Source organism: Gopherus evgoodei, chromosome 15, assembly GCF_007399415.2.
Source record: "Gopherus evgoodei ecotype Sinaloan lineage chromosome 15, rGopEvg1_v1.p, whole genome shotgun sequence".
Taxonomy (NCBI): Eukaryota; Metazoa; Chordata; order Testudines; family Testudinidae; genus Gopherus; species Gopherus evgoodei.
Genome location: NC_044336.1, coordinates 14,191,923 through 14,208,134, shown reverse-complemented (window position 1 = coordinate 14,208,134; position 16,212 = coordinate 14,191,923). Strand labels below are relative to the sequence as shown.

Genomic DNA, 16,212 nt, shown 5'->3' with positions numbered 1-16,212 from the left:
AAAACATCAAAACTGGCTGAAAAACATGGTGGACAAATCATGAACAGTCTCATTTTCCTCCCAACATTTTGGTCACAAAATTTTTCCAATCAATTCTAAAACCCCGTAAAATCAAAGGAGCATTAACCCATCACCTCCAGGACAAGCATACACACCATGAGAGTCCTTGGGTGACATCCAGAGACTCTTCCTCCTATCTCCAACAGGAGGCCCCTCCCATCTTTCTGTCCCATATTTGTGTCTTATTAACGAGTATTGGAAGAGTTGAGGGCCCCCTACCAGTTCATGGAGAGCATCAGTATCTCTCCTACTTCTGTGCTGCCAGCCATCCTCCCCCAACAACTGATGCGGCTGTCTGCTCAATCCCTGCTGCTGCTGCTATGTGCCTCCCCTGCAGTTTATTGAGGGAATGGATAAGACCATATAGAACAGGGAGTGGGGCACATCAAGAGTGCAGACCGGGGAAACAGAAAAGGTTCCCAGCAGAGAGAAAGGGAACAGGCCTGCATTTTCATTGGTGACCTCACACAGCCAGTCTTCTACAGGGCCACAATGTAATCCTGGAAACTGACTAGCCCACAGTGCTATGTGTTTGGGATTAGTCAATTAACTTATTAACATTATATGAAGACCCAGTTCTGAAACAGAAAACAGATCCAGTATCTTTGACACTATCATATCACCTACTAATACAGTTAAACTATTTTGGTTCAAGTTAGCATTAAGTCTCAGATGGGGAAAAAAAATCACTTTAATTGGGCAGTCTTTGCAAGCGATAGAAACTGCGGAGGTAGCAGGGAGGAAGCTGCATAGGCACCAAGAAGTGAGTGTAGGAGAAGAAGCTGGAAGAGCAGAGTGTGTACAATGGAGGGGAGCAGTAGAGCCTGGCTCCCGGTTTGGGATGTTGGGGTGCCAGGAGGTAGGGTTGAGAGTGGCCAATACATGTTTGTGTTTGATGCATTCCACTACCCCTTCTTTATACAGATCTTCACCATGCCCCAGTGTGAAACATGGAGACGAGTGGGGAGACCCCAGTAAGTGTGAGAATGGGGATACATGCCAGTACTGCCACACTCGCACAGAGCAGCAGTTTCACCCAGAGGTATGGTAACCCGACCTTCCCATTTGACATCTTGCTATTTGAGAGGGAGAATTCCAGGATTACAGGTGTTGAGGCAGCAGGGGCCCAGCAAACAGGCAGGGAATGATGAGCTGCTTGCAACATGGTCGTTGAGTGCAGAAGCAGCACATTTGGAGTGAGCTTGGACCACAGCTACTTGACAAGGGTCCCTTTGGGAGGAAAGTAAAGAAGGAGGGGAAAAGAGTGTGTGTGAGGGAGAAAGAGAGGGTAAACGCGTAGTGTATATGTGTGTATTGTAGATGTGTTGAATGGGTACACAGGTGAACTAATAGGGTTTATGTACTATGAAAGTGATTTGTAATTGACAGTTGTCAATAACAGGTCCCCATGAACCAGTTCTGAAAATGACTTAACTGCTAGTGCAGACTGTCCCAAAGCTTTTCCAGAAGAATTACAGAAAGCATGTCACAGTCACACTTCACGTTATGGTGTTGAAAGTGGTTTTGTCTGGCCAACACTAGCAATGTCATTTTCCCCATCAGAGGAAGGAAGGACCCATCTGTCAGTTATTGATCATTTTCTTACTAAACAGGGGATCAGTTTTCTAGCCTGTCATTTATCGGTTGTTCCCCTAACACTATAATTTACTGTTCTTCCACACCCAGAGCTCCAACTTAAGTCATTGGAGACTGATGGCAACTGCCAACCCTTAGGTGACCTTAGCTGTGATGAGACAATTGTTGACGTTACCAAAACTCCAGTGGCTTTTCTTTCTTTAAAGCAAAGCATTTAAGTGGATACTCTGACATCTTTGTTTGTGTCTGTGACTCTAGTCTGTGTTTCTGTCTCACTGTTGAATCTATTTTAGGTATTTCTCTGCCTGAATCATGATGCTCAGTCTTTTCTTACTAAGTCTCTGTGTGTTTTGTTTTGTTTTTTCGTCTCAGATCTACAAATCCACCAAGTGCAACGACATGCAGCAGTCTGGCAGCTGTCCTCGGGGACCCTTCTGTGCCTTTGCACATGTAGAACGTACGTTGGCTTCTTCTCTCATCTTTCAGTGATGCTTTAGCCATAAATGTCTTTAGTTTGGTGCTGCTGGCCAGAGTAGATAGGACCACAAAGGGGAGAGCTTTCTTTGGTAGTTCATTTAAAGTCATGATGCCAATAGGAGGTGTGAGCACAGCTGAAGGCAATAGATGTTTTGTAGGGCTACAACCATGGTTACTCATTGTCTTCACTTTTGAAACATCTATCCCTCTCTTCTATCTCACTAGCTCAGCTCTCCGTATCCTCAGAATTATAAGGACTATACTATAGAGAGAGCACTGCCTTTCTTCTTCATATGGTTAAACTGGGACACAGTCAAGTTCAAAGCATATGAGTTCTTAAAAATCTTAGAATGTAGTTTCTAACATGAGATTATTAACATTTAAAAATCAAATTTATTTTTACCATTTGTGTTTTTAATTTACATCTTGTATTTTAACTGAGATTAGACAACAAAAATAGATTTGTTTCTAGTCTAGTTTTGCCTCCTATAATTGGCAGCTAGGATTACCTGAGTTCTAATCCCAACTCCAACACTGACTCCCTCTGCACTTTTGGACAAGTCATAGACTTTAAAGCCCAAAGGGACCATCATGATAATTTGAGTGACCTTCTGCACGCTTCAGCTTTCTGTGCATGTTTCTCCACGTATTAAGTAATTATAGTATTTTAGTGTGAGGATTAATTAATGGTTGGTAATATGCTTTGAAGATGAAAAGTGCTATAGAAATACTAAGGAATGTTATTAGGCAGGTTCTCTTGCTAATTCTCTTATACAGTATTAAATGATGCTCCAGCATTTGAGTCGCAAATACTGCACAAGATTATTTAAATCCAGATAAGAGCTGTTTTTATTCATATTTTTTTAAATGGCACTAGTAAAGTTTTTTTAACTGTTTTCTAGAAAACCTCTTCACCTCCTGACAATGCCCCTTTAAACAAGAGCAGAGAGTCTGTTGTTGGCTTATTCTTTATATTTCTCTGGATGTAACAGAGCTAGTTACAAATGTCTGTTTGAATTTGGGACTTCCATACTGGAAGCCACTTTCATGCATAACAGATAGAAACCTTGAATTCCGGTCCCTTTTAGTTTCTTTGTCATAATTCTGGTTGATAAATTTGGTTATTACTGTCGACACTTGCATTTATAAATGAGAGTTAGCTCTTTCACATCCCATTGTTCCTATTGGATTCTACACTCAAGTTGTAATGCTGAATTTAGGTAATCGGAGCAGAGTAGTTGTGAGCCAGTAGAAATGGGCTCTAATCCTTGCTCTAAGACTGATTCACTGTATGACCTTGAGCAAATCTCTTTGTGTCTTGATTTGCCCATCTAAAAAGTGAAAATAATAATTTATGTCTTGACAGAAGTGTAATGAGGTGTAATTCATTACTATATGTGAAGTGCTTTGAGATCCACAGATGGAAGCCCCTATAAAAAGGAAAAGAAGATCATATCCAAGAACATCTAAATCTCTTGGAAATCATCCTGATGAATTTCACGAGTGATAGCCATTTGTTGCTGAGGGCTGTATAATGTTTTAAATCAGTGCAATGAAAGCCTGCACTATTTTCCTGGGTATTTATGACGTTTAAAGGGAAGGGTGCAATTCCATAGCCTTGTACACACACTACCATTTTCTGTAATGATTGGTGTTGAGAACTCACAGAAATGTATCTATCTCCCTTAGCTAATCATAACAAATCAGTCACCTATGTGCATAGCATGGATAAAACCCCTAGTTAGTTCAGGATATCCTGAATGTGTAGCATGTAATTCACTTAGTAAAAATACTATTGGAGGAAGAGGTATTACTGAGCTAGAGACCAGCAGATTGCAGAACTGGAGAAAGAGTAATAATATAAGATGAGAAATGCCCATTTTGCCTAATAGGATTTCTTGTTGCTTCTATACTGATTAAAAAGAAGCATCCCTGAAACATTCCCTGTGAAGAGCTAGCAGCAGGAGATGTGCGTAGCTGCTGTTCTTCCCAAGCATTTTGTGATCCCTGGCCATTCATGTAGCTTTGAGTGATATTGCATGCCCTTCTCTTTCTCGCAGAGCCTCCACTCAATGAAGATTTACAGCCATCCTCAGCTGTATCCAGCCCAACGCAAACAGGCCCTGTGATGTATATGCCATCAGCTGCTGGTGATTCTGTTCCAGTGAGCCCTTCCAGTCCACATGCCCCGGACCTTAGCAATGTATGTGACCCTGCTGGGAAGCATTTGTCCACATATTGTGAACCTGCATTTCCCTGACCTGTTGTACCACTGTCTTCCAGAGGAGGAACATTTCCCAAAGGATTTGAATTTTGTTGGCTCTCAGCTCAGTACTTCCCTCAGAGAGCTTATTTGGGGAGGGACATAGGTTTCAATCTTACTCATAAAAACCCACTCCATGCCTATAGCACTTCTCAGCTTTTCATTCTCTCGAAAGTTTCCTTTTTAGCTCTGGGTTAAGGTATTTTTCAGGAAAGTGAAGAGCGGATTGCAGCAGTGCATCCAGCCTAACTCCTTTCTGCTTGGAGAAGAATGTAGGGCTTCTGTTTCCATGTACAAGGCATGAACCAGTATAATCCAGAGTACGAAACTGTAGTTTAGTTTGCTTATGCATGAAATCTCAAAGCGGTTTAGCTTGTGCACAGTATGTCTGGCATTATAGAATATTTGTGATTTATTGAGGGGTGGCCAAGCCCTGCGACATTTACTAGTTTATACAGTGCCCCAAGATGTGCTATGTACATTAGCTGTAGATACAAGACAAGAGGTCCCTGACAAGAAAAGCTTACAATCAAAGTAGAGGAACATACAGACACAGGAGTTAGTGGGGTACAAGGCATCTCCTTTTCTTTCTGATTTTTTTCCCCGTTTTTTTATCTTTGCTGATTTGCATTAAGCCACTTTGGAGCTTGCAGCATTCCCAAACTGTTGATGAAGATTTTGAAGAGCTACAATGGCATGGTCTTAAATCATGATTGCAAATTCTAAACTGGTTTAGATGAGTTGAATTCATTTATTTTCTCTTAGTAAATAAGACTGTGGAATAAAGTACAAACATTCTTTTATTTTCTGTGAAAGTGCCATCTGAATGCTGGGCAAGCCACAGGGGAACTGAACATGTGTTCCAACTGATGATCGCTGAAGTCTGTTCTCTTTCTGGAGCTCTTCCGTCTTTAAAATTGAATGCTACCTCATCCATGAACGTATACCAAAAAAGGAAACATGCCTTTTTGTCATTCCTCAGTCATCAGGGCAGCTGCATGTAGTCTGCAAACAAATATAGCTTTGCTGATGATAATTTTACATAAGTAATTAATCAAAGGAAAATACTCAGTGAAGTAACCAACCTCACGTGGCCTGTTCTGTTTTGTATTTGTACTTTAGGTGTGGAGTAAACCAGGAACTCTGCCAACTAGCCCCACCTCCACCACAGTAAGTAGTGACTGAAGGGGAGGGAAAACAGCAGACAGTGTAAAAATCAAAATATTATAGGACGCTCACAGCACTCCCTCTTTTGATCTCCAGCCCTCTCTATGCAGCATTTCAAACTTTGGGATCAACAGGCATGTGCAAACGTAGTTCTAAGTTGCAGAAATAATCCCATTTAAATGCATAATGCATGGTTGTGTCCCAAAGGAGAGAACCTTTTGGGAAGCCTTGTTTTAACACTGGTTGTCGATACTTTGGCCTTGTGTACGCTAGGATTTTCAGACTAGCGGGGTGCAGTTCCACTGGTAGATGCTGTAGCATATACGCTGCTCCTGCAGGCGTAGGTGTTTTTACTACTGTCTAACAGGTTTAAAACACTGTTCCTCCTCAAAGTGCAGACAGGATCCTAACCTGAATCACCCTGTAGCTTAAGGAAAATGAGAAGAGCTTTGATCAGGCCTGTGAACTCCATGAGTTGCATGTGAGGCTGCAGAGGGGTTGAAGTGTCTCTAGAGCTTCAGGTTACAAATCACTGTGCTAAATCCACCACTGCGTTGCTGAGAAATTACAACAAAGAGCCATTATGTTTGTGAGATTTGCACACAAACGGTATTTTGTGCTCCCCCTACTGGCTGTCTAGATTTGTCTCTTTGTGCTGAACATCAATAAAGCTAATGCACAAACAAGGAAGTAAGAGTATCAGTGTCCTTAGGAATCATTTGATTCAGTGCTACTGACTGTTTGAACTCTCCATTTTTATGACCCTTGTGTTTTCTTCTTCCATTAGATTCTTTGTAGGAACAGCAGTCTCGGAAGTCCATCTAATATATGTGGGTCCCCTCCTGGTGCCATTGGGAAACAACACAGCTTGGAGAGCATTGGTTTTCCCACAGACTCAGTAACAGCAGCGAGCAGCTACAAGAAGGCACCAGGGTTTGAGCGGGAGGATCAGGTGGGAGCTGAGTATCTGAAGAGCTTCAAATGCCAGGTAAGAAGGAAGTGTTGGGTGGTAGAGAGGAATTGCCTGACTTAGTTTTATTGATTCCTCCGTCTGTGGAACAAAAGTAACACGCTATAGTCACAATGTTTGATTCCCAAATCTACTCTTCCACTCCCAACCTCCATCAATCCATTCAATCTCACATCAACTCGTGGGTGTCCTACTGCCATTGCAAACTTAGTCTGTCAAAAATTTAGCTTCTCCTCTTTACTTCAAGTCTCTGTCCACCTCTTTCCTTCTCTATTACCATTGGATAGCAACTTGATGTCATTTATATATCCTCCTTCCATATCCAGGTTCTCTTCAGATGTAGAATATTCCAGAATTAATCTTTTCCTCTCTCTCTTCACTGCTAAAATCCTTGTTCACATTTTGGTCACCTTGATCACTGCACCTGGATCTCTGCTGTTGTCACCTTTCACTTCTCTAGTCTGTCTAAAACACCACTGCTAGTCCTCTTCCTCTCCCACTGCTCCAACCATATCATCCTTCTGGAATCTTTTCCCTGGCTTCCACATTGAATTGAGACTCCTTGTTCTTCAAGTAGTGTCCCTAGGAGTGCTACACATCAGGATGTGCATGAGCCTGTACACTCTTGATTGGAGAATTTTGTGAGCAGTGTTCATGGGTCTGCACCTGCTCTCTAGATAGCCATGTGCTCTGACTCAAGAATATAAGGCAGAGTTGACCCGCCACCATTCCACTTCTTACTGAACTGTGACTTGAGTTGGAGCGTCGTATTTTCCGTTAGCTAGAAACACAGCTTGCTGCCTCTCTGCACTTAATTTTTTGATATTTTATTTTTATAATTACTCATGTAAAATTATCGTCAGGATGATGAAGGTCCACCAGGAAATGGTGGCGGTAGCAGCAGCAGCCCTAGTGGTGAAGTTCATACCAGTAGCCTTTGTCTGTTTTTTTCCATCTGTTCCTTTTGTTCTTTGATACTTTCCCCACAAACTCTTTCTTTTAAGGACCCAAAAAGGAAGTGATGGGTGGAATAGCCCACTCCTCATTATTTTGTCCACCAATTAGGTTTAATTTCAGATGTACCAGTTTTGGCTTGTTAACTTCCGGCTCCATATTTCCTGTTTTTGACAAGCATAATTTCAACACAGTCATTGAATCATCTCAACTCAGCCTTTTTGTTTAGATTAATTCAATTATTCAGTCTCCCTTTCATACCTTTTCCCATCAACATTTGTTATTAAAGGTTATTTTAACATCTTACGAATTTTTACCTACTTTTTAGAGTTGAGCTCCCAATTTGGGTAAATTTGTAGGCCGATTTGTCATCACACTACTTAACCCTCTGACCCTACCATCTTCAACAGTGACTTGTCCTCTAGTACTGATGTAGTCACCAGTTTCCCACAAACTTTTTGAGTGTACTGAGAGTATTTTCCTGCTGGTGCTGACACATCCTCTGGTACCATCTCCTCAGCCAATCAAGTATCAGCCTCTGGTACCAGTGCAGTTACAGGACTCTTTCCAGATCCCAGTACCAACTTAGTCACTGGTAGCAGCACCACTTGCTCCTCTGATGGTCACTGAGCATGACACCTCATCAGAGGTGAAAGTAAGCCAGCAGGGCTCTGGACGTGCTTTAAAGGGCCCGGGGCTCCCCGCAGCAGCCACAGCACCAGGCCCTTTAAATCCCCACCCAAGCCCGGCTATTGGAGCCTCGGGCCCTTTAAAGAGCCCGGGTCTCCGGCCGCTGCGGGGAGCCCTGGGCCCTTTAAAGCGCTGCCTGGGCCCTGCTGCCAGAGCTCCGGCGGCGCTTTAAAGGGCCTTGGGCTCCACTCAGTGGCCAGAGCCCTGGGCCCTTTAAATCACCACCAGAGCCCTGCTGGCCCGGGGTAGCGGCGGCAGGGCTCCCATGGTGATTTAAAGGGCCCAGAGCTCTTCAGCGGCCAAAGCCCCAGGCCCTTTAATTCGCTCCTGAGCCCTGGGGCTCCCAGCTACCTCTGCAGCTGGTAGCTCTGGGGTGATTTAAAGGCCCTGGGGCTCCCAGACTCAGCCAGAGTTCCAGGGTCTTTAAATATTGAAAGGCCAAACCTCTCCCGTTTGAGGCCCTGCCTCTTCCAGTTGAGGCCACGCCCCTAATCAGGACTCTGGGGTACCGGTAAGTCCTTTAAGTTACTTTCACCCCTGCACCTCATCCTATTCTGACGTGTCTATACAAGGTTCCTCCACCTTCTCATGCCAACCTCTCTCCCTTGGGGTACACTTTAAGGAAGAAATTCCTGGCAGGATATACACCCAGCAGCCCTGGCAAAGAAAGCCATGGGGCCTTGCCCCTTTCCCTTACGTCCCACCACAGTGGGCTTATTGGAACCCAGCGGCCCCTTTTGGCAAGCAGTTCTACGTGGTCATATCTCATAAAAGGACACACCAGGAGCAATAACCGTCTCTCTTGGATCCTGCTCTACAGGAGACTCTTACAGAGGAGCAAGAACCAGCTGAGGAAGAGGAAACACCACCTTCCCACAAAGCCTCCTCCTCACCGCATGATGCTGTCATGCCTCCCCCACCATCTTATACCAATGATTTATAGGCATTTCAAGACTTTATGGAATGAATATCAGGCGGAGATACAAGAACACCAACATTTCCTGTTGGACATCCTTCATACGTCTCCTCAGGGCAGAATTACCTTTCCCATCAACAATGCTTTGCTGGCCCCAGGCTGTACGGTGCGGCTACCATATTGCCTATATGTGAATGGGCTGACAAAAAATAAGATATCCCACCCAAAGGCTCAGGGTATTTTTTTTCTCCCAACCTACAACCAATTCTCTGGTTATCATGGCTGTTAACAAATGAAACAGGCAACATCAATCCCACTCAATGCCATCTGACAAGGAGCTGAAATGGCTGAACCTTCTGAACCATAAATGCTGCTACTCAGCCTCTTTGCAGCTCAGAGCAGCCAGTAACCAAGCCCTGATGGCAAATTATGATTTTACAGACTACTCAGTTTTTATCTTTTATTGAACACCTGCTTCAGGATCAGAGGGAACAATTTCAATCCTTCATAACAGGCCAGACAGTTGCTAAGGTGTCTCTCCAGGCCTTGCTCGATGCCACCAATAAAGCTGCATGTTCCATGGCTATGGTAGTAGTCTTGTACTGAGCTTCTTGGCTGAATTCCTACAGCTTTCCCCACGAGGAACAAAATACTGTCAAGAACCTTCCCATTGAGGGACCCAAGTTGTTCAGCAATGCCATGGACACGTCGCGCCATTCTTTTAAAGACCCCCTGGTGACACTGATCTCTGAGCATCTAAATGCCTGCAGCAAAAAGAAAATACAATAGATCATAAATGGGTCAACACTATCATTCCATCCACTAACTGCCCCCCAAGATTGGCTGAACCCCCACAGGAAGAAGCCCAGGTTCACTAGGAAAGGACTGTCCCCTGCAGAGATGTCCCAGTCGGCAACATGCTCAAAACGACAGTTTTGACCCTTTCCCTCTCTCCACTCTTTATGGGGAGTGTCTCTCCCATGTTCTACCTTTCTGGGAGCTCATCATCTCACACTGCTGGATCCTGGAGGTGATTTCTACTGCCTGTTCCACCCATGTCAGTTCCTTCCAGACACCCAACTCCCCCGTCCCATCCATCTTCAGGAACCCTTCTCATGAGGCCTCCTAATATAAGATCAAACCTGTTCTACCACACTTTATCTGGAAAGGGTTTTATTCCTGGAACTTCCTGGTCCTGAGAAAAAACAGGGGATGGAGACTAACTCTTGGCCTCAGGACTTTGAACATCTTCGTTCACTCTCAGTGTTTCAGAATGGTAACCCAAGCAGTGATAATTCCCTCTTCCTTCAGAACACTTATGTTCATATAGCCATGCACCCTCACACAGATTTTTTTCTACATTTTCTGGTGGGCAGGGACCACTGCCAGTATTGCATTCTACCCTTTGGCCTCTCCACTGCCCCAGGAGTCTTTACCAAAGTCCTCTCAGCCATCACAGCCCATCTTCGCCAGATGGGAATAATCATAATTCCCTACAGGGATGATGGTTCCTGAAAGGTCTCTCATTTCTTGAGATACAGACAGCAATCTCTGTTCCATTCACTGGACCTCCGCCTCCATGTGGAAAAGTCTATCCTCACACCCACTCAATGGACTTCATTGGAGACACTTTGGATTTGTCCACTGCCACAGCATACTTGCCCAAGGACAGATTTGCCACAATGTCCAGCCTCGTTTCAACAATACAACAGAGCCTATAAACCACAACAAGGGATTTCCTGCAACTTCTGGGCTATATGAAAGCCTATACATTTTAGCAAGACCACGCTTTTAGTGTCTTCAAGCCTGGATGAGAACCATCTACCACACCAACAAGCACAATCTATCCAAGCGTGGGTCTGTACCTTGGTGAGTCCTCAATTCTCTAAATTGGTGGACAGAGCCACAAAAGGTATATGTGGGGTCAATCTACCTCTGTAGCCCTACTGAAAAAGGTCATACCTATCTCTGACATCTGCAGGGCAGCCACCTGGTCTTCAGTGCACATGTTTTCCCAGCATTACACTCTTGTGCCTGCTTCCAGAGCTGATGTGACTTTCAGTAATGCTTCCTACAAACTGAATCCACTTCCTCGGCACCCTCCTCTGTGACTGAAGTACTGCTCGGGAATTTCCTACCATGAAGTCCCAATAGGGACACTACTCAAAGAAGAAGAAGAGATTATTTGCCTTGTACAGTAACTGGAGTTCTTCAAGAAGTGTATCCCTATGGATGCCCCAGTATCCGCCATCCTTCCCCTCTGCCTCAGAGTCCTTTTGCTGAGCATTCATGGCTGAGAAGGAACTGGAGTGATGGCGGGTCCATCCACTTTATATCCTCATACTGGAGCACAAGGATATCTAGGGTGCAGGCATGGACCCACAGATACTGCTGACAAAAATTTCCCATCCAGAGTTTGGAGGCGTGCACACATCCTGATATGGAGCATCCATAGGGGCACATATCTTGAAGAACACCAGTTACTGCATGAGGTAAGTAACTTCTCCTTCTCACTTGCCCCACATAATCTCATCCTGACCTATAACTCAACTGTCATTTCTCTTATTCTTGATGTGCCTCCCAATCCTCTTGCATAATTGCTCTCTTTGTCTCTTTCCATTCTCCGTTTAAAGCCTTAATAATACTGCTTCCTAAGCTTAGAACAATCTCCTGTTTCTTGTCTGCCGTGTGCCACCTTTTCCACCTTCAGGTCCAGTTCTTCCATTGATTTCCTTCCTTGGTGTTACCAGTAATTTCTCTGCATTTTCCCTTCTGAAATTGATGACTCATCTGTGTCCTGGGCAGGGATGGTGGCTTCATCTTTATTCTGCAAAGTGATGTTCTGTAAATTGCTGTTGCTGATGATATTGCTAGTGTGATAAGTAGATTTTTGTTAGGGATTGAAAAAGACATTTTCACAGACATCTTTTCATTAGGGCTGATCTCCACCAAACTGAGATATGGTTGTATATTATTGAAAGCAGAGGTGCTCAGAAAATCTGCCTTTATTCTGGCCACATTTAGGCCCTGTCTACATTATGTTGAGAAAATTAGCATTAAGCCTAAAAGGCACCGTCCACATTGCACTTCTGTTACAATACAAACAATTGAAATCCCCAGCTTAGACAAGGTCTTGAAAAAATGACATGATTTAGAAGTCATTAATATCGTGTGTGCCCACATGATTTTTTACAGCTGAGTGAAAGAGTCACATTTCAAGCCTGCCAGGAAGCTAGTCTTTACCACTGTTTGGTTTAGTTAAAATGATTTAGTTGTGGAATGAACAGCATTTAAGCCCTATTAATTTAAACCATTTTCAAAACCAGTTCTGGTATTTGCTTAACATGTGCATGGCTTAAGAAACCGGAATTGCAAATCTATGTCTTTGGGATCAAAGTGCAGGGCTGGCTCTGACTCCACCACATCTCCCTGCTAAGTACAGCAGCTTGTAGCCATTGTTTAAAAACAAAAGAAAAGCCACATGCTTGTTTTCCATTGCAAGTGCTGTAGGAAAGGAGTTACTGGGCAGCTCCAAGGCTGAAGGGCCAAGAGAACCCCAGTCTTCTGCTAACAGAGACCAGGCCCAAGGGAGACCCTGCTCTGGAGAAAACACGGGCAAAGAGCCCAACCTGAGGAGGAAGGGGGAGGGAATATAAATATGACACTTAGAAGGGCCCTGTCTCCAGATGAGTGTTTGAGTGAGGCCCAGTCTACACCACAAACACATTGTGTTCTGGCACTGTGCTCTGACGTAGTGGGGTGTGTTGCGTGTGTGCATGCAGCCAAGTTGTATCGTAACTATGCTACTGAACTGTGCTAAAGCCCTGTAATGAAAAATCTACAATATTCAAATAGAGGTGCCCAAAATTAGGCATCTAATAAATAAAAGTGGTCTGATTTTTAAGAGATGCTGAGAGGCCACAGTTTGCATTGACTTCAGTGGGTCCTGCAGGTTCTCGGCACTTTTGAAAATCAGGCCAGGAATTAGACACCCAACTTTAGGCGCTCATATTTGAACATTTTGGTCAGAAGCTTTTGCCTAGTTCTGTAACCTGGGTATGATGTAGATTTCATAGTGATAGTATTTAAAGGAGCCTTCTCATTCCTCTCGAGATGAGTGGAGGGGAAGTTGCACCTTTGCTGTTATTGTTGTTTGGTTGAAGATTGTTTTTAGCAAGGCTGAGCTAACAGAGCAGTAATAATATAATATTAACACTTAGCACCTACATAACTCTTCATCTTTAAAGTGATTTTCAAACATCAGCTAATGTTTAGTTAACAGCAAAAGATTGAGAATGCTCTTCTCAAAGAAATGAAAGATGGACTCTTACATTTCCCCCCAAAATGAAAATTTACAGTTGGCAGAAAACTAGGCAAAGACCCAAATTTGGAGGATCTATCTTCTGCCATTTTCTGCTCTCATTGTGCTACTCTGAAGGGATCTGGGCCGTCTATATTAAAGTTCACGTTAGTGAACCAGGCTTTCTGTGTTGCTCCATAATGGTTCAGTTGAATGCATAAGTAATATATCATCCAAAACACATGCCCAGTGAAACAGGTGGTTGCTTAGCGTGCGTGCTAAAGCGACCACAGTACAAGTATAAGAATCTGAATGTAACTGGATAAATGATACTAGGTTTAAAAAAAAGAAAGACAGCAGATTTAGCCAAGAGACCTGAATATCTGGCCTGGCTTCCTAAGCAAGTAACACAAATAACTTTTCATTAAGGAGTTTTCATGCTGTGCACAAAAGAATTAGCTTTAGATCCTATCAGGTTGTGACACAAGACTGGAAAAGCTGCGCCAATAAAACCCCTTTTAGTATTGATCCTCTTCCACCCCTTCGTGTGCAGTGGGGACGGAGTGTGATGTACAGCACGGTCTCAGAGTCACGACTCCTGGGTTCTGTGCATGACTCTGCTGCTGAGTTTCTCTGGGACCTTTTGGCAAGTTGTTTAACTTCTTCATGCTCTAGTTTACCTAGGTGTAAGATGGGCATGATAACACTTATTGCACAGTGGGGTTGTACAGCTTATTTTATTAGTGTTCGTAAAGGCTTTTAAGCACTTTGGATGAAAGGTGCCAGTAACCTGCAAACATGCTGCATTGCAGATTTCTTCTGTGCTGGATGTGGCATGTTCTGTGTTTCATCCATAATTTACATCACTCTTTCCTCCTCCATGACTCAACAGAGCAAATTATAGATTGTCATTCCATCTCCGCTTTTAATTTTTCTGCCTGTTTTGGTTAGTTATGTACTCTCTAATGTTATTCAGAAATACAAGCATTTCTTTACTACTGTACCTGGGCATGAAGGAGAAAAATGTGGAGTTTTTAACTGGTGTTGCGCCAAATTCAGGGTTGCAAACATTGGGGCTGGCCCTGAAATGTATTAAAAACCTTCAGTGAGGCTTAGCTGCAACATTGCCAAGTGTGTTGGCAAGAATCCTCTCAGCAGGGGTGGGAAAAACAATGGGCAGTGATTCTGTTTGTATGCGTGCGTCTCTCTCTCCACTCTAACTGCTGACTCCTGCTTATGTCACATTTTGCATTCAGATGAGTGTCAGCAAGGAAGAGATGCACTGGGTGATCTAGCAGGCATGTTATCAAACATACGCAGATGTGCTAACATAACACAGCATCAATTGCACACAAAGAAAGACAAGCCTGAGATCAGTTCAGTTGTGACTGCCACATACACACAATGTACTATTTAGGAAAAGCAGTACAGAAAGATTTTTGTGTCCATATCTCACCTGCCTGTTCACCAGACCATGGCCCCGTGGGCATAAGTTTAAAGCGATAAAATGAATCAGTTAAGTAAAACAAAAGAGGAATTCTCTGCTCTTCTGCTGCCCTTTCTCCTCTTAATTCATTCAGGTGACAGGGTCCATCCTCAGCAGTCAATCATTCATCATTTTCATAGCAACTTTTTTTTGTCTAACTCTCCATCCCATTTTTCCCTCACCCCAAAAGAGTGAACCAAAAAGCTGAGGCAGATCATGGCAGGCAAGTGCTTCATTTTCTGTGATACTGTTGTGCCTCATGCCTGAACTTCCCCTTCTCCCTACTATCTTAGATCTATTTACTCTCTGTACTCTCAATAAAATGATGAACAGCCCTTTTTATGTCTGGAATGTGTTTCTCTGAATCACAAGGATCCTGCCCAGTAAATGAAACAAGCAGAGCAGATCCTGGGCACCTTTTCACAGCCTCAGGGTGTGTAATTGATCCCATGTTGTCTTCTGTCACAGATACAGCAGGATAACAGCAGCCATACCTCCATAATAAACCGTTATGCAATGACATGCTCATGAGGAAAGTTTCTTCCTGACCCTCGTTATTGTAGTTGGTGGTTGGCTAATAAAGTCCTGAAGCAAGAGGCTTGAAATCACTTGTAATTTTTTTATCTGAGGTAGTGGAACTGTAGATATATTTTTTTCCATATAGATATCCACTCTGTTTTGGAATCTCACTAAGCTCTTGGCTCAGTGGCATCTATAATGGCATTGAGTTCCACAGGTTAAAAAAATGATTTCCTTGAGTCTGTTTTTTTGGTTGCTTTCTAATTTCATTACATGTGTCTTTATTTGTTTTGTTAATGGGAAATGCAAGTAGGAGAGTCTGGCTCATCTCTCCCCTATCTTTCTTAATCCCTTTGTAGTAGTAATAATAATCCCTAGCTCTTTTCATCAGTAGATCTCAAAGCGTTTCACAAAGGAACTCAGTATCATTATCCCCATTTTGCAGATGGGAAAATTGATGTCACTTCTTTTCCCTCTCCTTTTTACACTAAGTAATCCTGGTTGGGACCTTGTCTGGAGATGTAGCAAAATAAACAGTAAAGCATCTTGTCAAAAATAAATAAATCTGAAAGTAAATAATGCAATGTGCTTCCTACCAGTTTATTGGGGAATGGCAGACTGCGGGCAATGGAAAGGAATCCATACTTGGTGTTGTATTCTTAAGAAGTTGTGAATGTTAATGAAGGGGTAATTCAGTTAAATGCAAACATAATTGCAATAGATCCATAAATAACTGAGCAGACTGTCCGTGTATCGAGAGGGCGAGTGATTCAGGGGGATTCTCCATTTGTTAAACATCCAGCTCCGCTTTTTG

General features: G+C 43.3%; 1 protein-coding gene across 2 annotated transcripts in view; it reads left to right on the top strand.

The window, feature by feature from the left end:
* UNK (unk zinc finger) overlaps nt 1–16,212 on the top strand; it is a 57,032-nt gene that overhangs the window by 24,694 nt on the left and 16,126 nt on the right. For both annotated transcript variants that reach the window (XM_030534324.1, XM_030534325.1), the window contains exons 6-10: nt 985–1,102; nt 2,029–2,113; nt 4,194–4,336; nt 5,519–5,566; nt 6,351–6,551. In XM_030534324.1, the coding sequence (XP_030390184.1) occupies nt 985–1,102; nt 2,029–2,113; nt 4,194–4,336; nt 5,519–5,566; nt 6,351–6,551 (595 nt within the window). The remainder of the gene's footprint in view (nt 1–984; nt 1,103–2,028; nt 2,114–4,193; nt 4,337–5,518; nt 5,567–6,350; nt 6,552–16,212) is intronic.